The sequence below is a fragment of the Lithobates pipiens genome, unplaced genomic scaffold (assembly GCF_037356315.1).
Source record: "Lithobates pipiens isolate NorthernLeopardFrog02 unplaced genomic scaffold, aLitPip1_a1.2 Scaffold_22, whole genome shotgun sequence".
NCBI lineage: Eukaryota > Metazoa > Chordata > Amphibia > Anura > Ranidae > Lithobates > Lithobates pipiens.
In genome coordinates this window covers 349,899,829-349,922,690 of record NW_027507784.1, presented here as the reverse complement: position 1 = coordinate 349,922,690, position 22,862 = coordinate 349,899,829, and the positions used below count along the sequence as shown (strand labels likewise).

The 22,862-nt window shown below is 49.5% G+C and overlaps 1 protein-coding gene across 1 annotated transcript; it reads right to left on the bottom strand.

The window, feature by feature from the left end:
• Nucleotides 1–11,736: 11,736 nt before the first annotated feature.
• On the bottom strand, nt 11,737–22,796 carry LOC143925152 (coiled-coil domain-containing protein 93-like). Its single transcript, XM_077449770.1, has 10 exons — nt 22,650–22,796; nt 22,434–22,515; nt 14,832–14,903; nt 14,439–14,510; nt 14,160–14,268; nt 13,859–13,941; nt 13,693–13,730; nt 13,077–13,161; nt 12,631–12,744; nt 11,737–12,106 (listed from the first exon to the last, which is right to left on the bottom strand). The coding sequence occupies exons 2-10, from the start codon at nt 22,482–22,484 to the stop codon at nt 12,053–12,055; spliced, it is 678 nt and encodes a 225-aa protein (XP_077305896.1). The 5' UTR covers nt 22,485–22,515; nt 22,650–22,796; the 3' UTR covers nt 11,737–12,052.
• Nucleotides 22,797–22,862: the final 66 nt, after the last annotated feature.

Sequence of the window (22,862 nt, the reverse complement as noted above, 5' to 3'; positions counted from 1 at the left end):
TCGTGTGCCGGACTCTCACTGCTCCGCTCTGATATGGGGGGGGGGGGGGGGGGGAGGGATTCCTATGGTCTTATTTTTATTTTGCCTTCCTGGGTTCCCCCTCCCCCACCATATTCTGTGTAAAATGTTTATATTTTTATTGCATAACCTGTGATGTCATCACCGGGTCTCTGTGCTTCTCTATGCAATGCAGGCAGATCGTGGCAGGTGGGAGGGGCCTGTACATAGCTTCCTGATAGGATCCCGGCCTCAGTATTCTTGGCTCTCAGCCCCGATGCAATGGGAGGAGTTATGCAAATATAATGGTTGTCACCAATATGTGATGGAATGGAAATTCCACACATAAAAGGGGTGGGGTGGGGTGGGGGCAGGGACAGTCGGGATGAGAAGGAAAGGGCTAGATGATGCTCCCGGGTAGAGACCATGGCCGGTGACGGGCCCGCTCTGTTATGTCCGCTCTGTGCGGTTTTTCCTTTCTAGTCTCCTCTATGCAGCCAACGGCGGGGGTGGGGGGAGAATTCTAGAGTCGTCACCCTGAGTAACGCCTGCCCAACCGCGTCCGCCCCTCCCCCTTCCATTCTACCAGCAGAGCTGAAATCCGGGAGAGATCGGAATTGTACGGTGTGTGGTCCATCTGCACCTCCCCCGTGATGGTTATGGATCGCCATGTTGGATTTGGTGTGGACCAATCAGAGTTCCTCCTCGAGGTTTAGACTTAACCCCTTCATGATGACAGTATGCGGAAGATTGGGACTGGAACTCCCGATGCCCGGGTCACCTGATCGCTGGGAGAGCCTCTGATTGGCTGCGATCAGTCATGGTGAAGCCCGCCCCCGTCTCTGGGAATGTAGAGGAAAAATACATCGATCGTCTTCATATGGAGGAGATGGAGGTGAAAGGTCGGCAGATTTTGGGTGGGATAAAAAGAGTAAAATGTGCGCCATTCTCTCCGGGTACAAATCCCGAGCGAAGAACGCGGGAAAAGTGATTTTATTACTATTTGGGGACAATTTTTCCTTCAACAATAAAAGAAAATTTCATTTTATCACCAAATAAAATCCGTCCTGAAAAAATGGTGTAAAAATTGTTCTTGTGCTTTAACCACTTCCTGCCCAGACATTACAGGAGGGCGAAACAACACAACGCCGTGTCAGGCGTGCGGCCGCCGCGATCCGATTCCCTTCACAACCGATCGAGCTCCAGGCCAATGAATTCTGGACCTGCTGATCGGTCCCGACCAATGAAATCCTCCCATTCCTGTACGTGTCTTCTCTCCATTCCAGAGAGAGGAGAGAAGACATCTCACAGTAAGTGCACCGACGCTACATACTACACGGAGACACGCTACACTCTACAAACTACACGCTACACTGACACCAACGCTACACTGACACCAACACTACATACTACACGGAGGCGCTACACACTACAAACTACACGCTACACTGACACCAACACTACATACTACACGGAGACACGCTACACTGACACTCTACAAACTACACGCTACACTGACACCAACACTACATACTACACGGAGGCGCTACACACTACACACTACAAACTACACGCTACACTGACACCAACACTACATACTACACGGAGACACGCTACACTGACACTCTACAAACTACACGCTACACTGACACCAACACTACATACTACACGGAGGCGCTACACACTACACACTACAAACTACACGCTACACTGACACCAACACTACATACTACACGGAGACACGCTACACTGACACTCTACAAACTACACGCTACACTGACACCAACACTACATACTACACGGAGGCGCTACACACTACACACTACAAACTACACGCTACACTGACACCAACACTACATACTACACGGAGACACGCTACACTGACACTCTACAAACTACACGCTACACTGACACCAACACTACATACTACACGGAGACACTACATACTACACGGAGACACGCTACACTGACACTCTACACTACATACTACACGGAGACACTACATACTACACGGAGACACTACATACTACACGGAGACACGCTACACTGACACTCTACACTACATACTACACGGAGACACGCTACACTGACACTCTACACTACATACTACACGGAGACACGCTACACTGACACTCTACACTACATACTACACGGAGACACGCTACACTGACACTCTACACTACATACTACACAGAGACACTACATACTACACGGAGACACGCTACACTGACACTCTACAAACTACACGCTACACTGACACTCTACAAACTACACGCTACACTGACACCAACACTACACGGAGACACTATATACTACACGGAGACACTACATACTACACGGAGACACGCTACACTGACACTCAACACTATATACTACACGGAGACACTATATACTACACGGAGACATGCTACACTGACACTCTACACTACATACTACACGGACACACGCTACACTGACACTATGCTGACACACTACACTACATACTACACGGACACACGCTACACTGACACTATGCTGACACACTACACTACACTACGCTGATGCTACACTGACACTACACACACTTGCACTACACGTAGGTACATTTGTCACCCAGTGCAGTGTTGATATATTTTGATCTCTGTACTGGTGTCATTAGTGACACTAATCAGTGATGGGGTACAGCCAGTCCCCGAGTTATGAACAGGTTAGGGACTGCCTGTTCCGAAGTCGGATTTGTTCGTAATCCAGATGCGCAGAACATCGTCTCTGATGTGCCCGCCGGCGCCACCTGCAGTTCGTAAGTAGGAGTTGTTTGCAGGTTGGAAGTTCGTAACTCGGGGACTCCCTTTACTTGGTGTAGGGCTGGGGACCCACTCTACCCCCCCCCCCCCTCATAAAGGTTTAACCCCTCAATCACCCCATCACCAGTGATCACCATATTAGTGTCATGTGTGACGCTGGTTAGTTTCCTTTTTTTTTTTTTAATAGTGTCAGGGCACCCGCCGTATATTACCTTAGGCTGGATTCACACCTAGGGCATTTTTAGCGCATTTTGCAGATTTGCACTACAGAACGTCTTCCATAGGGAACAATGATAAATGGACTGTAGTACAAATCTGCAAAGTGCAAAAAGCGCTAAAAATGCCCTAGGTGTGAATCCAGCCTAATAAAGGTTTTAACCCCCTGATTGCCCCCTACTTAACCCTTTCACCAGCGATCACTGTATAAGTGTTAAAGGTGACGCTCGTTACTTTGTTTTTGTTTTTTATACCCACCATTCATTACCTAATAAAGATTTAACCCCCCCCAGTTATCAGTTTTTAGGGTCAGATCAGTGCCGGTACCGCTAATACCCACACAGGCAGCATCCACCTCCCTCAGTGGTATAGTGTCTGAACGGATCGATGTCAGATCTATACTAGCGTCCCCAGCAGTGTATGGTTCCCAAAAATGCAGTGTTAGCGGGATCGGCCCAGATACCTGCCAGCACCTGCGTTTTGCCCCTCCGCCCACCCAAATGCAGTATCGATCGATCACTTACAACGCACATAACTGCTGCATTCAGAGTCAGGCCCGATCCCTGCGATCGCTAACAGATTTTTTTGGTAGCGTTTTATACAGTCGCTGACAGCCTAGGTGATTTGTGTTTTACCTCTAAATTTAGAGCCCAAAATGGCAAAGCGAAGGTACACTGGTGAAGAGGCCTACGCGTTTCTGAGCATGACAAATAGTGAAGAGGAAGTCGCTGATCTGTCAGATTCAGGCTCAGAATACGATCCTGTAGAGGACAGCAGCTCCATGACAGACAGCTCTGACGATGAGGTCCCTGCTAAGGTCAGGCGTACCCGACCCCGATCTTCTGATGTTGTTGAGGTGGAGGAACCGCAGGTCCCTCGTATGGAGCAGAGAGCCGGTACTAGAACCGCTCATCCTTCTGGTGAACTGGCGAGCACCAGCGGCCTAGTACACCCTGGACGTACATCCAGCACTGCAGTAACACGGGGCAGTTCAAGCAGGTGAGGTGGCAATCACAAGTAGCGTCCCGCTGCCACCAAGAAGACAAAGGCCAGGCCCGTCGTGTCCTTCCTACTGCATTTGCCAATTGGGAGTACTGTGAGTACTTTTCCCCCATTCACTGGCCAACCCGGCATTCAGGTGGAAAAAGTTGATTTTACGTCACTTGATTTTTTTTATTTGCTGTTTTTCACGGAAGATCTCTATAGATCGCTTGTGGACCAAAGCAATTTATATGCTGGTCAATTCATCGCCTCTAATCCCCCATTTGTCCTCCCTTGCCAGAGATTGGAAACCAATTGCGGTCTCCAAATTTAAGACCTTCCTGGGCCTATTACCCCTCATATGGCATAGTTAGAGTGAGCTGCGGTCATATTGGTCCACTGACCCAATTCACCATATGCCCGTGTTCTCTGCCTCCATGGCCAGGACACGATACGAGCAGATCTTGCACTTCAGTGACAATGAACGCCTTTGTGGAGACCCTGAATACGATCAGCTCTACAAAATTCGGCCTCTCGTAAACCACTTCAACCAACGTTTTGCAGCCTTGTTTACTCCCCATCAAGTTGTCTGCGTTGAGTCCCTGATTAAGTTTTCTGCCCACTTATCTTTCAAACAGTATCTTCCCAGCAAGCGTTCCGGATATGGGATCAAGATGTATAAGCTCTGTGACAGGGCCACGGGCTATATATGTTTTATGGTTTACGAGGGAAGAGATAGTCACGTAGAGCCGGAGAACTGCCCAGATTACGTAGGGAGTGCTGGTAAGATTGTGTATTGACTTGGTGTCACCCTTATTCGGAAAGGGGTACCACGTGTATGTGGACAATTATTACACCAGCGTGCCACTTTTTAGTCACTTGTTTGATCATCAGATTGGAGCATGTGGCACCGTGCGACCTAATCACCGGGGCTTTCCCCAGCGGCTTGTAGATTCTTGTCTTAGGCTGGGGGAGTGAGCTGGTTGAGGTGTAATAACTTGCTTGCTATGAAGTGGAGGGATAATAAAAATTGTTTTCATTCTGTCCACCCTTCATGCAGACACGACGGTCCAAATGACTACGGCGACTGGTGTTTGTTGTGGAGAAACCCCTCTGTGTCCACCAATATAACCAAAATATGGGAGGGGTGGACCTCAACGACCAGTTGTTGGCGCCGTGCCTAGTTGCCCGTAAGGCCAGACGCTGGTACAAGAAAGTGTCTGTTTTATTTCAATGCTCATGTGCGTTCAGTTTAAAAATTAAATAATTAAAAAAGAAGCACCCCTTGTCACCCCGTGCTTGCTTTCGCCTTTTGCGCGTAAGCGTCAGTCTGGTGTCAAATGTAAACAGCAATTGCCCCAATGCATGTGAGGTATGACCGTGAAGGTCAGCTCAAGGGCAGTAATTTTTCGCAGTAGACCTCCTCTGTAAATCTAAAGTGGTAACCTGTAAAAGATTTTAAACATGTATGTAGTTTGTCGCCGCTGCACGTTTCTGCGCAATTTTAAAGCATGTCGTGTTTGGTATCCATGTACTTGGCGTAAGATCATATTTATTATTTTATCAGACATTTTGGCAAAATAGTGTGTTTTAGGGCAGTTACATTTAAAAAATATATTTTTTCCCCCAAAAAAATTTTGTTTGAAAAATCGCTGCACAAATACTGAGTGAAAAAAAAACCCCATAGAAATATATATATATATATATATATATATAATGTTTGGCGGTTCAAAGTAATTTTTTTTTTTTTTTTTTTCATGTGAACAAAAAGTGTCCGAAAGGGCTTTGTCTTCAAGTGGTTAGAAGAGTGGGTGATAAGCTTCTAAATGTGCATAAAATGCCAGGATGGTTCAAAAACCCCCTCCCCCCCCCAAATGACCCCTTTTTGGAAAATAGGCACCCCAAGCTGTTTCCTGATAGGCAGGTTGAGTCCGTGGAATATTTTATATTTTGCCACAAGTTTTGGGAATATTACAACCTTTTTTTTTTTTTTGCACAAAGTTGTCACTAAATGACATATTGTTCAAACGTGCCACGGGCATATGTGGAATTACACCTCAAAATACATTATGCTCCTTCTCCTGATTACGGGGATACCACATGTGTGAGACTTTTTGGGAGCCTAGCCGTGTATGGGCCCCTAAAAACCAAACACCGCCTTCAGGATTTCAAAGGGTGTAAAATGATTTCACTCCTCACAGTTATGGAGGCCATAAAATGTCCTGCTGGAAGGTGAACCTCCGTCCTCGCCTCAAATCACACACAGAGTGCTACAGGTTTTGCTCAAGAATTTCCCTGTATTTATCACCATCCATCTTTCCCTCAACTCTGACCAGTTTTCCAGTCCCGACTGCTGAAAAACATCCCCACAGAATGATGCTGCCACCACCATGTTTCACAGTGGGGATGGTGTTCTTTGGGTGATGTGTTGGTTTTGCACCAGACATAGCGTTTCCTTTGGCCGAAAAGTTAAATTTTAGTCTCATCAGAGCAGATCACCTTCCTCCGTACGTCAGAGCAGATCACCTTCCTCCGTACGTCAGAGCAGATCACCTTCCTCCGTACATCAGAGCAGATCACCTTCCTCCGTACATCACACCAGATCACCTTCCTCCGTACATCACACCAGATCACCTTCCTCCATACATCAGATCAGATCACCTTCCTCCGTACATCAGAGCAGATCACCTTCCTCCGTACATCAGAGCAGATCACCTTCCTCCGTACATCACACCAGATCACCTTCCTCCGTACATCACACCAGATCACCTTCCTCCGTACATCAGATCAGATCACCTTCCTCCGTACGTCACACCAGATCACCTTCCTCCGTACGTCACACCAGATCACCTTCCTCCGTACGTCAGAGCAGATCACCTTCCTCCGTACGTCAGAGCAGATCACCTTCCTCCGTACGTCAGAGCAGATCACCTTCCTCCGTACGTCAGAGCAGATCACCTTCCTCCGTACGTCAGAGCAGATCACCTTCCTCCGTACGTCAGAGCAGATCACCTTCCTCCGTACGTCAGAGCAGATCACCTTCCCCCGTACGTCAGAGCAGATCACCTTCCCCCGTACGTCAGAGCAGATCACCTTCCCCCGTACGTCAGAGCAGATCACCTTCCCCCGTACGTCAGAGCAGATCACCTTCCCCCGTACGTCAGAGCAGATCACCTTCCTCCGTACGTCAGAGCAGATCACCTTCCTCCGTACGTCAGACTAGATCACCTTCCCCCGTACGTCAGAGCAGATCACCTTCCCCCGTACGTCAGAGCAGATCACCTTCCCCCGTACGTCAGAGCAGATCACCTTCCCCCGTACGTCAGAGCAGATCACCTTCCCCCGTACGTCAGAGCAGATCACCTTCCCCCGTACGTCAGAGCAGATCACCTTCCCCCGTACGTCAGAGCAGATCACCTTCCCCCGTACGTCAGAGCAGATCACCTTCCTCCGTACGTCAGAGCAGATCACCTTCCTCCGTACGTCAGAGCAGATCACCTTCCTCCGTACGTCAGAGCAGATCACCTTCCTCCGTACGTCAGAGCAGATCACCTTCCTCCGTACGTCAGAGCAGATCACCTTCCTCCGTACGTCAGATCAGATCACCTTCCTCCGTACGTCAGAGCAGAGCACCTTCCTCCGTACATCAGAGCACATCACCTTCCTCCGTACATCAGAGCACATCACCTTCCTCCGTACATCAGAGCAGATCACCTTCCCCCATACATCAGAGCAGATCACCTTCCCCCATACATCAGACCAGATCACCTTCCTCCATACATCAGACCACATCACCTTCCTCCATACATCAGAGCAGATCACCTTCCTCCGTACATCAGAGCAGATCACCTTCCTCCATACATCAGACTAGATCACCTTCCCCCATACATCAGAGCAGATCACCTTCCTCCATACATCAGACTAGATCACCTTCCCCCATACATCAGAGCAGATCACCTTCCTCCATACATGAGAGCAGATCACCTTCCTCCATACATCAGACCAGATCACCTTCCTCCATACATCAGACCAGATCACCTTCCTCCATACATCAGACCAGAGCACCTTCCTCCATACATCAGACCAGAGCACCTTCCTCCATACATCAAAGCAGATCACCTTCCTCCGTACATCAGACCAGATCACCTTCCTCCATACATCAGAGCAGATCACCTTCCTCCATACATCAGAGCAGATCACCTTCCTCCATACATCAGACCAGATCACCTTCCTCCATACATCAGACCAGATCACCTTCCTCCGTACATCAGAGCAGATCACCTTCCTCCATACATCAGACCAGATCACCTTCCTCCATACATCAGACTAGATCACCTTCCCCCATACATCAGAGCAGATCACCTTCCTCCATACATGAGAGCAGATCACCTTCCTCCACACATCAGACCAGATCACCTTCCTCCATACATCAGACCAGATCACCTTCCTCCATACATCAGACTAGATCACCTTCCCCCATACATCAGAGCAGATCACCTTCCTCCATACATGAGAGCAGATCACCTTCCTCCATACATGAGAGCAGATCACCTTCCTCCGTACATCAGAGCAGATCACCTTCCTCCATACATCAGAGCAGATCACCTTCCTCCATACATCAGAGCAGATCACCTTCCTCCGTACATCAGACCAGATCACCTTCCTCCATACATCAGAGCAGATCACCTTCCTCCACACATCAGACCAGATCACCTTCCTCCATACATCAGACCAGATCACCTTCCTCCATACATCAGAGCAGATCACCTTCCTCCATACATCAGACTAGATCACCTTCCCCCATACATCAGAGCAGATCACCTTCCTCCATACATGAGAGCAGATCACCTTCCTCCATACATGAGAGCAGATCACCTTCCTCCGTACATCAGAGCAGATCACCTTCCTCCATACATTTTGGGAGTCTCCCACATGCCTTTTCGTAAACTCAAAACACGCCATTTTGTTTTTTGGTGAAAGTAATGTCTTTCTTCTGGCCACAAAACCCAACTCTATGGAGCGTACGGCTTATTGTCCTCCTATGTACAGATCCTCCAGTCTCTGCTGTGGAACTCTGCAGCTCCTCCGGGGTCACCTTAGGTCTCTGTGCTCCTCTCTGGTTAATGCCCTCCTTGCCCGCTCTGTGAGTTTTGGTGTGCTCCCGTCTCCTGGCAGGTTTGCTGTTGTGCCATGTTCTTTCCATTTGGTTATGATAGATTTGATGGAGCCCCTAGAGATCATCAAAGATTTGGAGATTTTTTTTTTATAACCTAACCCGGACTTGTACTTCTTAACAACATTGTCCCAGACTTGTGTGGAGAGTTCCTTGGTAGGGATGAGCACAGGCGTGTTTGCATGGAACACGTGCAGAGCCCGCCATGAAGTCGGCGCAGTGCTAATCACAGGCAGTGAGACAGTTTGGTTGAACTGGATGGACTTGTGTCTTTTTTCAACCTGACTATGTATTTCCCCAATGGGTGGCTGCAGAGATTGGACAATGTCTCACTGCCTGTGATTAGCGCAGCACTGCGCTGACTTCCTGGCAGGCTCTGCACGTGTTCCGTGCAAACACGCCTGAGCTCATCCCTATTCCTTGGTCTTCATGGCAGTGTTTGGTTAGTGGTGCCTTTTGCTTGGGCGTTGCAGCCTCTGGGGCCTTTCACAAAAGGTGTGTCTATGTAATGACAGGTCATGTGACACTTAGATTGCACACAGGTGACGTCATTTCACTAATCATGTGACTTCTGAAGGTAATTGGTGGCACCGGAGCTTTTGATGGGCTTCATAACAAAGGAGGTGAATACATACGCACATGACAAGTATCATTTTTTTTTTATTTCTGAAAGATAATTTTATGTATATATTTTTCTTCACAAACTTAGACTATTGTGTTCTGATCATCACATAGAATTCAGATTAAAAAAAAAAACCATTGAACTAAAGGCTGTAATGTAACAAAACTATTATATAGACCATTTATAGGATTCTGGGATTGAAGGTTTACTGAACCTTTCAGACAAATTTCCCCAAATAACAGCCATTGGATCTCCATCTGGGATATCGAGGGACACAGAAATTCATATACAATTGGGTTATACCACCGGAGGAGGAGGAGGAGGAGGAGGATGAGGAGGAGGACTGGATCCAGGCAAATAGAAAGCTTGTAAGCCGGCCTCTCTATAACTCCACTTCTATTTATCGTGCTTCAGTTTGGTGGTAAAGCAGCACCGGGGGCCTGAACCAAATACAGAGGGAGGGGGATTCCTGTCTCTCAAAAGGACTCAAAAAAAAGAAAATGATTTTATGGTAAAATCCCAACTTCTTTCTTTTCCAATGAGGGACAATCTACCCATCCAAAAGGAGTCGCGTTGTGGGGCGTTCCCAAGAGAAGCACCACTGTTGGGTCCCACGGGAGAGGAGCGGAGACCATGCGCACCATCCAGGAACCAACATAATGATCAATGCCCAAATCTGAAACTAGAAGAGGTGAACCCCAACCAGATGCCAGAAACTGCCACCAACCAGGGGGAGAACTCTGGAAATCGCCCCATTGATACTCAGGACCAAGATGGAGGAGATGGAAGGGAACACTAAACCTGAACCAGGGAGAAGCTGCAGGGGCAGAACCCACCACAATATTTTCCCGCAAAAAAAAGGCCAACAACCCGATTTTGCCAACGGGAGGGGGGGGGGGTCTCAGAAAAGGCAGCTGGCCTTATTCAGGAAGGCCCAATACCCGACCCTCCTAATGCTTAGATCACATCCTCACATTCAGTGCCGATTCCTGACAGAATTCTCCAGCTCCTGCCTAACCCCGAGCCCTTTCACATCAAGGCCGAATTCACACACCAAATCGCAGCCTACTGCCAGCAACGGCACACTCCGAATGGAGGCGGAGCCAACTGTGCGCAGCCACACCGATCCCCAAAAGTAGTTCCGACTCTTGGCGACTTTGGGGGCGATTTCAGTAGATATCTGTGCATGAACCCGCACAGATGTCTCTCAAACCCCCTCCCCCCCCGCACTCGCACTGAAATGCCAGTTTGAAATTGTGCGCGTTCAGCTCGGCCTTCAGTGTGAACCTAGGCCAGTGATGGCGAACCTTGGCACCCCAGATGTTTTGGAACTACATTTCCCATGATGCTCAATTACACTGAAGAGTGCATGAGCATCATGGGAAATGTAGTTCCAAAACATCTGGAGTGCCGAGGTTCGCCATCACTGTTCTAGGCTTAATCCAGGATATCCCATCCCCCCTCTAGAGAAGCATCAGTCATAAAGCAATGTACAGGAATCGTAATTTGGGCACTTCGTATTCAGTCAGTTCAGCAGAAACCGACCAAACTTCCATCCATGTGCCCCCCCTCTCTCTGTTCAACAGAAGACGATCATTAGGTCAGCTTCTGTCAGATGGTCCTCCAGGAGAACAATAGTTCTGTGGGGTAGACCCCGGCGTCCCCCTTCCTTGTGTCCGAGTCTGAGGTGGGTTTTTTTTCGTTCAACCCGCCGGTTAATAAAAAAAAAAAAAAAAATCGTTCTGCACTCAGTTTTCGCCTCATTGCAAAGATCAGAAGTAGAAGAAGCACCTGCAGAACTGCCCCCAAGAAGTTGTGGACCAACCACACAAAGAGGACCCGTCACCAAGAGGACCCGTCACCAAGAGGACCCGTCACCAAGAGGACCCGTCACCAAGAGGACCCGTCACCAAGAGGACCCGTCACCAAGAGGACCCGTCACACAAATTGTACAAAACACAAAATGACGAAGCGGCACGAGAAATTTACTGAATGAAAATACAAAACAAATCTCATTCATTCCTATACTGCACATTCCAGGAGCCCGTCCCATCCCCCTCTGATCTGCACCCATCAGTGGGAGCGGCTCCCGGGGGCCAAAGAATCCAAACTATTCTTCTCTGTACAGAGGAGACAGGAAATGTTCTTTCTGATAGGATGGAACGATCGGTGGATCTGAGCTCAGTCGGGGGAGATTGTGGAGTGCAGTACGATTAATTCGCTCCGTGTCCAGCATACAATCGATGTGATCCCCGGGGGGGGGGGGTGACGGGTCATTCCTCAGGCGGATCGCTCCTTCAGCTTACTCAGAAACATCTCATTCTTCCGACATTCCTGGAAAATAAAAAACACATTTATAGGCGGAGCTCAGCGAGGTGTACAGGGCGGAGTTCTCCCATATTAACCCGGCTGAGTGAACGGAAACGGAGGGGGAGGGGGAATATTAAGTGAATAGAATTCACATCCAGATGGAGCAACAACCGAATGTACAGAGAATCCTCATCCAATCCGACCCTCGATGAGCGTCCGACCCCCATAGTGTCCTCCAAACCCCCCCCAAGAACCGGGGACCCGCCCCCTCCAAACCCCCCCCCCCCGTAAGAACCGGGGACCCGCCCCCTCCAAACCCCCCCCTCCGTAAGAACCGGGGACCCGCCCCCTCCAAAAACCAGGGACCCGCCCCCATAAGAACCGGGGACTCCGCCCCCTCCAAACACCCCCCCCCGTAAGAACCGGGGACCCGCCCCCATAAGAACCGGGGACTCCGCCCCCTCCAAACACCCCCCAAAAACCCACCCCCATAAGAATCGGGGACTACGCCGCCCCCCCCCCAGAACCAGGGACCCGCCCCCTCTCACCTCTTTAAATTCTTTGACGGTCTTGAAATACAATCTCTGCTTCTCCAACAACTCCAGATATTCGTCATTCAGCTGATCGCGTCTCATCTTATTCTCCTGCTTCTTCTTCTCCATCTGAGACACAAAACCACCAGAGTCACCCCAATACCACCGATGGAGATCCCACCCCCTCCGGGGTCACCCCAATACCACCGATGGAGATCCCACCCCCTCCAGAGTCTCCCCAATACCACCGATGGAGATCCCACCCCCTCCAGAGTCTCCCCAATACCACCGATGGAGATCCCACCCCCTCCGGGGTCACCCCAATACCACCGATTGAGATCCCCCCAATACCACCGATTGAGATCCCACCCCCTCCGGGGTCACCCCAATACCACCGATGGAGATTCCCCCAATACCACCGATAGAGATCCTACAACCTGTGTGTGTCTGAGGGGTCCTACCTTATTCCTGTTCTGCCGGATACCGTCCACAATCTGCTCCATCTGCCGCAGGAACTGTTCCCGAGTTCCCGAAGACGCCATCGCCCTGAGGAGAGAAGACACCCGCCGTCTGTACATGAGGAGAGCGGTGACACCCTATGCAGAGAGGAGCTCCGAGTGCATCACCCGACCCCGACCACCATCTTCTCCTGTCCCCTACCACCACAACCCGCGCCTCCTCCTGCTGTCCGTGACCACGGCGACTCACCCCACCTCCTGCCCCCAACCCTGATGACCTGCACCTCCTCCTGTACCCCCTCGGCAATCAACGCCTCCTGCTGTCTGTGACCACCACAACCTGTGGCGCCTCAAGTCCCCGACCATGGCCACTCACCCCACCTCCTGCCCCCAACCCCGATGATCGGCACCTCCTGTCCGCAACTTCTCCTGTACCCCCCCCGGCAATCCGCGCCTCCTCCTGTCCCCGACCACAGCAAGCCGCACCTCCTCCTCCTGTCCCCAGCTACGGCGAGCCGTGCTGCCACCTCCTCCTCCTCTCCCCAACCACGGCGAACCGCGCCTCCTCCTGCCCGCAAACCCCGGCCTCTATAACACTATAATCACAGGTTGTACTTACTGCTGGAAATTGTCATGAATAGAATTCAGCAAATTCACCTACAAAAGAGAAAACAGAGAAATCAGTAAATTTGCAGAACGCGTTCCGTATGTCGTCTTCCCCGCCCCCCGAGGGAGGAGTCTATGGAGGGAGGGCACTTCCTGTCATGTGACCCGTCATCTCTCACCTCCTTCTCCAGATAAACCTTCTTATCATCCAGCGTGTTGTAAAGTGTGAAGAATTGCTTCGTCTCCTTGTGTGTGGCTGAGACTGCAAGAAAGAAGAGGGAGGGGCCTGAGAGAGAGGCTCCACCTACCGGATGACATAAGTAATGACCCTACAAGACAGGGGAGTAGAGGGAGGGGCCAATGTGAGAGAGGCTCCGCCTACTGGATGACACGGGTAATGACACCACATCACACAGAGTATCTATGTTGTGTAGGAATATTGGGTGTGAGGGGCGTGGCTCTCTGGGGGGCGGGGCTTACCTTGTGCATAGAGCTCTATGAACCTCTTCTGATATTGGGTCAGCTCCGCCCGGCTTGGAACTTCGTCTATTTTACGCTGCAAGATGGCGATTTCCCGATTCCTGCGAGCCTGAGAGGGAAGAGCGACACCCCATGAGGGAAGGGCGACACCCCATTAATTTCTAATTGGACAGCCAGAGATCGATCCTTTTCGTTGGCTGGCATTGGCCGTCCCTCAGCACACACATGGCAGGTGATTGGATAAGGAAGGAAGAATCCCCTTAGGGGGTCGTCACTCACCAGGAGGAGGCGGATCTTCTGCAGTTTTTCTCGCTCCGCCTTCAGTTGCTGTTCAAACACCACACCCCTCTCCTGAAACCAGAACAAAAGAGGCGGAGTCACCCTTCAGTCTGGTGAGGCCCGCCCCAGAGGCCTCCGACACCCTCCCACAGGGACACACCCCCAACATGGACACCCCCTCCCCCCCACAGGGACACACCCCCAACATGGACACCCCCTCCCCCCACAGGGACACACCCCCAACATGGACACCCCCTCCCCCCCACAGGAACACACCCCCGACATGGACACCCTCTCCATCGGGACCTCCCATCAACATGGACACCCCCTCCCCCCCACAGGGACACACCCATAAAAGATGCCCCCCCCCCACCCCAACAAGCCACCCTTTACCTTCTCCTCACTACCCTCTGCGGATTCGGCCTTCAGACGATCGATGTTTTGCTGTAGACGGGACATCTCCTCCTGCAGACACAACGAAGGGTTATCACCACCTTCCCATGTGGGGCGGTAGGGAGCGGGGGGGGGGGGGGGGGGGCGGGGAGGTGATTCTCTTCCTTTTAAAAGCAGAACTCCAAACATTACAAGTAAATGAATTGATCCCCTCCGGGGACTCCGCTGTATTTATAAAGCGAGGATTCCAGAGCTGCGCATGCCGGAGTTCAGCTTCAGAGGTGAGACTTCTACACAGATCCCAGATTTCAGAGACAGACGGCCCCTCCTCCGCCCTCTACCGATATTCCGGAGGACTTCCTATAATACACGGCATGCCGGAGTGCAGCCAGGAGCTTCTTCTACCACCTCTATATAGGACTCCGCCCCTCTCCGACACCTCTATATAGGGCGACTCCGCCCCTCTCCGACACCTCTATATAGGGCGACTCCGCCCCTCTCCGACACCTCTATATAGGAGGACTCCGCCCCTCTCCGACACCTCTATATAGGAGGACTCCGCCCCTCTCCGACACCTCTATATAGGAGGACTCCGCCCCTCTCCGACACCTCTATATAGGGCGACTCCGCCCCTCTCCGACACCTCTATATAGGGCGACTCCGCCCCTCTCCGACACCTCTATATAGGGCGACTCCGCCCCTCTCCGACACCTCTATATAGGGCGACTCCGCCCCTCTCCGACACCTCTATATAGGGCGACTCCGCCCCTCTCCGACACCTCTATATAGGAGGACTCCGCCCCTCTCCGACACCTCTATATAGGAGGACTCCGCCCCTCTCCGACACCTCTATATAGGAGGACTCCGCCCCTCTCCGACACCTCTATATAGGAGGACTCCGCCCCTCTCCGACACCTCTATATAGGAGGACTCCGCCTCCACCTCTGGGGGCAGAGTCCTCCCCATATGGGAATGTAACAGGGGGCAGAGTCCATATGGGAGAACTTCGCCCGCCCCCTTCATATGGGAGGACTCCGCCCCTCCCCACCACCTTCCCACATGGGGAGGACTCCACCCCTTGTTACGTTCCCATATGGGAGAACTCCGCCCCCACGCCACCTTCCCCAAATAGGAGGACTCCGCCCCCTCCCTGCCACCTTCCCATATGGGAGGACTCCGCCCATCCCCCGAGGGGGAGTCTATAAAGGGAGGGCACTTCCTGTCATAGGAAAGTGGTGGTAAACCTTTTCGGATGCACATTGGATTGGAGGACCACTATATGAAGAATATTGCAAAAGTGTCTTTTTTTTTTTTTCTGTTCTTCTGAATTTAGTTTTTTCACTGGATTTATAGAAATATTGATCATTTATAGACGTTAAGAAAAATTTTGAGAGAGAAGGAATCAAATCACCAAGGATACCACGTGCCAATAGTTATAAAAGAAAAAAAGAAGGAGGGCCCAAGAGAGGGGCTGGGGAATCACCAACCCCAGGGACTTTTAGGGTATCAAATCAGAAAATTAACAGAAAAATAGATAAAAGGATGTAATTTTATTCATATTATACAAAAACAATAATATAATTATACATTCATAAAAACAATTTTGCCCATTACAGCGTGGAAAGGCATTTTTCAGGATTACCCGACTTTTCTCCATGCAGGAAAAGAAAAAAGCTGCGATTTTTCAACATGTTTCGCTCAATTTGAGCTTCTTCAGGAAATTTAAGCAGCCAATAATGCACTTTTTTTGCGTTAGAACACGTTGCGCCAGGAGATAGAGGGGGGGGGGGCAACTATAATCAAAATTTTATTGCAGCGTGAGGCTCGCTGGATCTTTGACCTCAAGGCCACCGATACACCGAGCCTAAATGAGGCTTTCAGCTTCAAACCTTTTATTACACTATACACCTGGGTTAAAGCGGTAGTAAACCCGCACAATTTTTTTTTTTTAACCACTTGCAGACCGGACCATTTTGCTGGTCAAAGACCAGACCACTTTTTGCGATTCGGCACTGCATCGTTTTAACTGACAATTGCGTGGTCGTGCGACGTGGCTCCCAAACAAAATTGATGTCCTTTTTTTCCCACAAATAGAGCTTTCTTTTGGTGGTATTTGATCAGCTCTGCGGTTTTTATTTTTTGCGCTATAAACAAAAATAGGGTGACAATTTTGAAAAAAAACGCATTATTTTTTACTTTTTGTTATAATAAATATCCCCCAAAAATATATAAAAAACATTTTTTTCCCTCAGTTTAGGCCGATATGTATTCTTCTACATATTTATGGTAAAAAAAAATATAAAAAAAAAAAAAAATCGCAATAAGCGATTATTGATTGGTTTGCGCAAAAGTTATAGCGTTTACAAAATAGGGATAGTTTTATGGCATTTTTATTAATAAGTTTTTATTATTTATTTTTTTACTAGTAATGGCGGCGATCTGCGATTTTTATTGTGACTGCGACATTGTGGGGGACACATCGGACATTTTTTTCACCCTTTTTTGGGACCATTGTCATTTATACAGTAATCACTGCTATATAAATGCAGTGATTCCTGTGTAAATGACACTGGCAGTGAAGGGGTTAACCAGGAAGTGGCAGTGTAGGGGTTAAGTGTTCCTAGGGGCGTGTTACTAACTGTAGGGGGGTTGGGCTTTAATTTAATGAACACTGATCTCTGCTCCAATCACATGGAGTAGAGATCAGCGTCACTAGTTGCTAGGCAGAATGGAGAAATGCTGTTTACGCTGCATTTCCTCCATTTGGCCGCTCCGTGAGACGATCGCGGGGATGCCCGTGGCGATCGAGTCCGCGGGACCCGCGACCGGACTCACGGAGGTCCCGACCAGCGCGGGAGCGCGCCGCCGGCGGCGCGCTCCCGATGGCAGGGTGGCATTGAATATTGGACGTACCTGTACGCCAATATGCCTGCCCGTGCCATTCTGTCGACGTACATCGTCGTGCGCTGGTCAGGAAGTGGTTAAACCTGCAAAGCAAAAGGCATAATGAGCTAGTATGCACCGCATACTAGCTCATTATGAAATACTTACCTTAGAACGAGGCCCCGACATCTCGCCTGATCCATGCCGAGGGAGCCGACTTTTCTTCCGGGTATCGCGGCTCCGGCGCTGTGAGTGGCCGGAGCCGCGATATCGTCACTCCTGCGCATGCGCGCGGGAGATTTCATTCCGGCCTGCCGGCCACTGCCGGATTTTCAGGCCGAGAATCCCCTTGTGCGCATTCGCCGCTGCAGTCAGCGGCGCACACCGAGGGGAGTATCTCCTAAACCGTACATTAGGAGATATTTTTTTTACCTACAGATAAGCCTTATTATAGGCTTTCCTGTAGGTAAAAGTTAAAAAACTGAGTATACAACCACTTTAAATATACTGGGTTTTTGTTGTTGTTGCTGTAAATCTCCCCCAACTCGCCAGCACTCCAGTAACTAAAATATTGGAACTAAATATTTAAATTTTGAAACATAATTTCCAACCTTTTATGTTTCATATTTCATATTGGAGTAAACATGTCGCCTTCAAACTAAATTGGATGTGTATGGGCGCCCTGGGGACACCAGTGTTCTGCCGGCTCTGTTAATCAATCAGAACCTTTACCCGTGTGTCCCCTAACTTTTGGGTATATGGCTCCCATGGATACCTCGCTTTTTGAGTTCTCTTTTATTATGGTCCCATTTTTGCCGACTTTTGTGCAATCTCATTATACTCGCCAAGCCTTTAAATTATAAGCTTTTATTAATTTCCTAACTCAAATGTCTATGACCCACAAGCCAATTTCTCCTATGCCAGTCTAAATATATATATATATATAGTAGCATTAAACTTGATTTATACAGACTGATGCTTAAAGCGGGAGTCCACGTTTTTTTTTTTTTTTTTTAAAGTCAACAGCTACAAATACTGCAGCTGCTGACTTTTACAATAGTGACACTTACCCGCCCAGCGCGCCCGCGATGTCGGCACCCCGAAGCCGATCTCTCAATTGTCTCTCGGGGTGCCGCCGCCATCTTGGGTATGGGAATCAGGAAGTGGAGCCTTTCGGCTTCATTTCCCGGTTCCCTACTGCGCATGCGCAAGTCGCGCTGCGCAATAAGGATGGACCCCGCTGCCTCTGGGATCCGTGTGTTTCCCAGCGGACAGCGGGGGACTTTCGGAAAGGAGTGTAATCTACGCCCCTTTCCGCAGAGAGCTATCCCGGAAGTGGGTGCAGATACCTGTACTGTACAGGTATCTGCACCCCCCTCCCCCCTGAAAGGTGCCAATTGTGGCGCCGAAGGAGGGGGGGAGGGTTCCAATGAGCGGAAGGTCCACTTTAGGGTGGAGCTCCGCTTTAAGCCCTGGTTGCGGGTATTTTCTTGCATGGCACGATTGTTGTCATGTATAACATGTTTACTTACTGCCAGACAAGCCTGTCAGACATGGACTAACTGTTAGGATTTTCTAATATGGCCGCCACGGTGCCCTTACGCGACTCACGCCATGCGCAATACTTCTACCTCACTGTTAAATAAGTCCTGTCAGCTATAGATTACTGTCAGGATTTTCCAAAAATGGCCGCTACGGCGTCCTTACGCAACCTGCGTCAATTCGCAACGTGCTGACGCGGCTCGCGCAATGCGCACGGACCAATTCGGCTCCGAGGCAAGACGGGTAGCCCTTCCCCCTCTCTCTCTCTCCGCCCGCAGCTCGGCGGTGACGTCAGACGCCGCCGAGCTGGAGAGGCTTAAAACCTTCCATCTCAAATCAGCTGCCCCCTTGGCAATTGATGAGACTGGACGTCCCGAATACCTTTTGAGATTTCCTTTACCGCAAAAGGTAGGTTATTCCATAATAAACGCCACCCATTTACTTTTGATTGTTCTTTCTCTAGAACTGCCCGAGTCAGACCCTTTGGGGGGGATCTCTGCACGGGACTCTTCACTTATCCTTTCTGATGCCTCTTTCCTTTTTCCAGTACCTACATCAATTTCCAATAAAAATGCTTTTAGTTCTCGGACCCTCCTGACACACAATTGAATACCTCCGCGACTTTGTGCCATTCGCATTGATTCAATTAACTTTTTCAGGTAACTATTATTGACTTTGTTGCCGATATCATTTCCCCATTCATTTATTTACATTACTCCATTCTCTTTACAAATTTCAGTTTAAACTTCTCTGGTTCTTTATTTCACCCCCCGGCCAGATACTTTCCACTTACTATTTATCATTTTTTCCTCTCTACAGACCCAAATGGCGATATACTCTCTTGGTCATGAGCCATTTAGACTCAAACCTAACTGATTTTCCAATGATATTACATGAATTCATTATCGATACGGGGAGCTCTGGCGACTCTGGTGAGATCTTATTACTTTGTACCTATATCCAATTTATAACTGCAACTGAACTTAAAGTGGAGCTCCACCCTAAAGTGGACCTTCCGCTCATTGGAATCCTCCCCCCCTCCGGTGCCACAATTGGCACCTTTCAGGGGGGAGGGGGGTGCAGGTACCTGTACAGTACAGGTATCTGCACCCTCTTCCAGCGTAGATTCTGCAGAAGATACGCCCCTTTCCGAAGGTCCCCCGCTGCCTGCTGGGAAACACACGGATCCCAGAGACAGCGGGGACCATCCTTATTGCGCAGCGCGACTCGCGCATGCGCAGTAGGGAACCGGGAAATTAAGCCGAAAGGCTCCACTTCCTGATTCCCATACCCAAGATGGCGGCGGCAGCACCCGAGAGACGATCGAGAGATCGGCTTCGGGTGCCGACATCGCGGGCGCGCTGGGTGGGTAAGTGTCATTATTTTAAAAGTCAGCAGCTGCAGTATTTGTAGCTGCTGGCTTTAAAAAAAAAAAAAAAAAAAAAAAAAACGGCGGACTCCCGCTTTAACCACTTGCTTACTGGGCACTTAAACCCCCCTCAATCCCAGACCAAATTCTCAGCTTTCAGCGCTGATGCACTTTGAATGACAATTACGCGGTCATACAACACTGTACCCAAAATGACATTTTTAGCATTTTTTCCCACAAATAGAGATTTCTTTTGGTGGTATTTAATTACAGCTCGGAGTTTTATTTTTTGTTAAACAAACAAAAAAAGATGCAAAAAACAAAAACAAAAAAAACAACATGTTTAATAGTTTGTTATAAAATTTTGCAAACGGGTAATTTTTCTCCTTCATTGAAGTGCGCTGATAGGCTGCACTGGTGGGCACTGATGGGCTGCATTGGTGGGCACTGATGGGCTGCACTGGTGGGCACTGATGGGCTGCACTGGTGGGCACTGATGGGCTGCACTGGTGGGCACTGATGGGCTGCACTGGTGGGCATAGTTAAGGCGGCACGGATGGGCACAGATAAGGCGGGCACTGATAAGATGGCACGGATGGGTGGCACGGATGGGCACTGATAGGTACCACTGATAGATGGGACTGATGGGCACTGATAGGTGGCTCTGCTGGGCACTGGTAGATGACACTGATGGGCACGGATAAGTGGCACTGGGGTGCAGCACCTTTGAGGCAGATTGTGGGCACTGCTGGGTGGCACTTTTAGTACATGTGGCACTGGCAGGGGGCAGGTGGGCACTGGCAGGGGGCAGGTGGTCGATAGCAGGGCTGGCCGTGATCGGGACTGATGTCCCGATCACGGCGGCTGGTGATCAGCTTTTTCTTTTTCCTCCTCGCGCTATCAGCGTGAGGAGGAATAATAGCCGATTACCGGCTCCGCTATATCACATGATCAGCTGTCATTGGCTGACAGCTGATCACGTGATAAGGGGGTCGGGATCGAACCCTTGCACGGATCGGTGATCAGGCGAGTCTCATGGACTCGCCGATCACAGAGCGCGCCGCACGCTCCCCTCAGGGGGTGCGCAGGCCGCTCTTGCACGGGACGACGTCAATTGACGTCGTCCTGGAAAAGGAGATCCGCGCTGTAGCCGTCATTTGGCAATAGCGCGGATCTCAAGTGGTTAAGATATGTATTTACCAAACGTTGATATCATATTATATTTTATTTTCTTCAATAGACCAATTTAATACCTCAATTTGTACCTTTGATATGTTTATTCTATTTAATTGTAGTAATTTACCCAAACATTCATTGTATACCTTTATTAATTTTAGTGTTAATTATTGGCTGCTTAAATTTCCTGAAGAAGCTCAAATTGAGCAAAACATGTTGAAAAATCGCAGCTTTTTTCTTTTCCTGCATGGACAAAAGTCGGGTAATCCTGAAAAATGCCTTTCCACGCTGTAATGGCAAAATTGTTTTTATGAATGTATAATTATATTATTGTTTTTGTATAATATGAATAAAATTACATCCTTTTATCTATTTTTCTGTTAATTTTGTGATTTGATACCCTAAAAGTCCCCTGGGGTTGGTGATTCCCCAGCCCCTCTCTTGGCCCCCCCCCCCCCCCCTCCTTTTCTCATTGATCATTTATATGCACTGCTCAATATTGACGATATTGGTAGAACATCCACACAGCACAAGGGTGAGCGCAGCTACCCAATATATAGAGGGGGCGGGGCTGTGGGCGGAGACTCCTCTCTGGATGATGTATAGAAGATCCGGAAACACACAGAACTCACCCGGCAATGAGCCCGGAACTGCTGCTCCTGAGACTTCAGACTCTCGTTCATGGCCACCAGAGAACGCAACTTCTGCAGGACACTGTGCGGGGAGAGGAGGGCCAATAATACCGATCATTATATTATACTGGAGGGAACCCTCTCTGTACCATTATACATCAGGATAGGATGAGATGGGGGGTGGATGACATGGGGGGTGGATGAGGTGTCTCTCACCCCGGGTCGGCGGTGGACTCCACGCTCTCCAGACTGGAAGTTCTTCATTCAGTTTCTCTGAGAGTTTCTGTTATCTGAACAGAGGAAGAGAATATTCAGCAGGAAACACCCCGCCCACAAATCCCGCCCCCACCAGCAAATCCCGCCCTCTACTTACCTCCGCCAGCTTCTTCTTGGCTTCATCGCACTCAGCGCGGATTTGGGAGGATTTCT

What these genes read in the sequence shown, in the direction of transcription:
- LOC143925152 (XM_077449770.1), bottom strand. Translation starts at nt 22,484, where the DNA reads ATGAACGAGAGTCTGAAGTCTCAGGAGCAGCAGTTCCGGGCTCATTGC. An exon ending in CAGAGGGTAGTGAGGAGAAG is followed by an intron (nt 14,511 to 14,831) that starts GTAAAGGGTGGC and finishes TTCTGGTTTCAG; the next exon opens with GAGAGGGGTGTGGTGTTTGA. An exon ending in AGGTTTATCTGGAGAAGGAG is followed by an intron (nt 13,731 to 13,858) that starts GTGAGAGATGAC and finishes TCTCTTTTGTAG; the next exon opens with GTGAATTTGCTGAATTCTAT.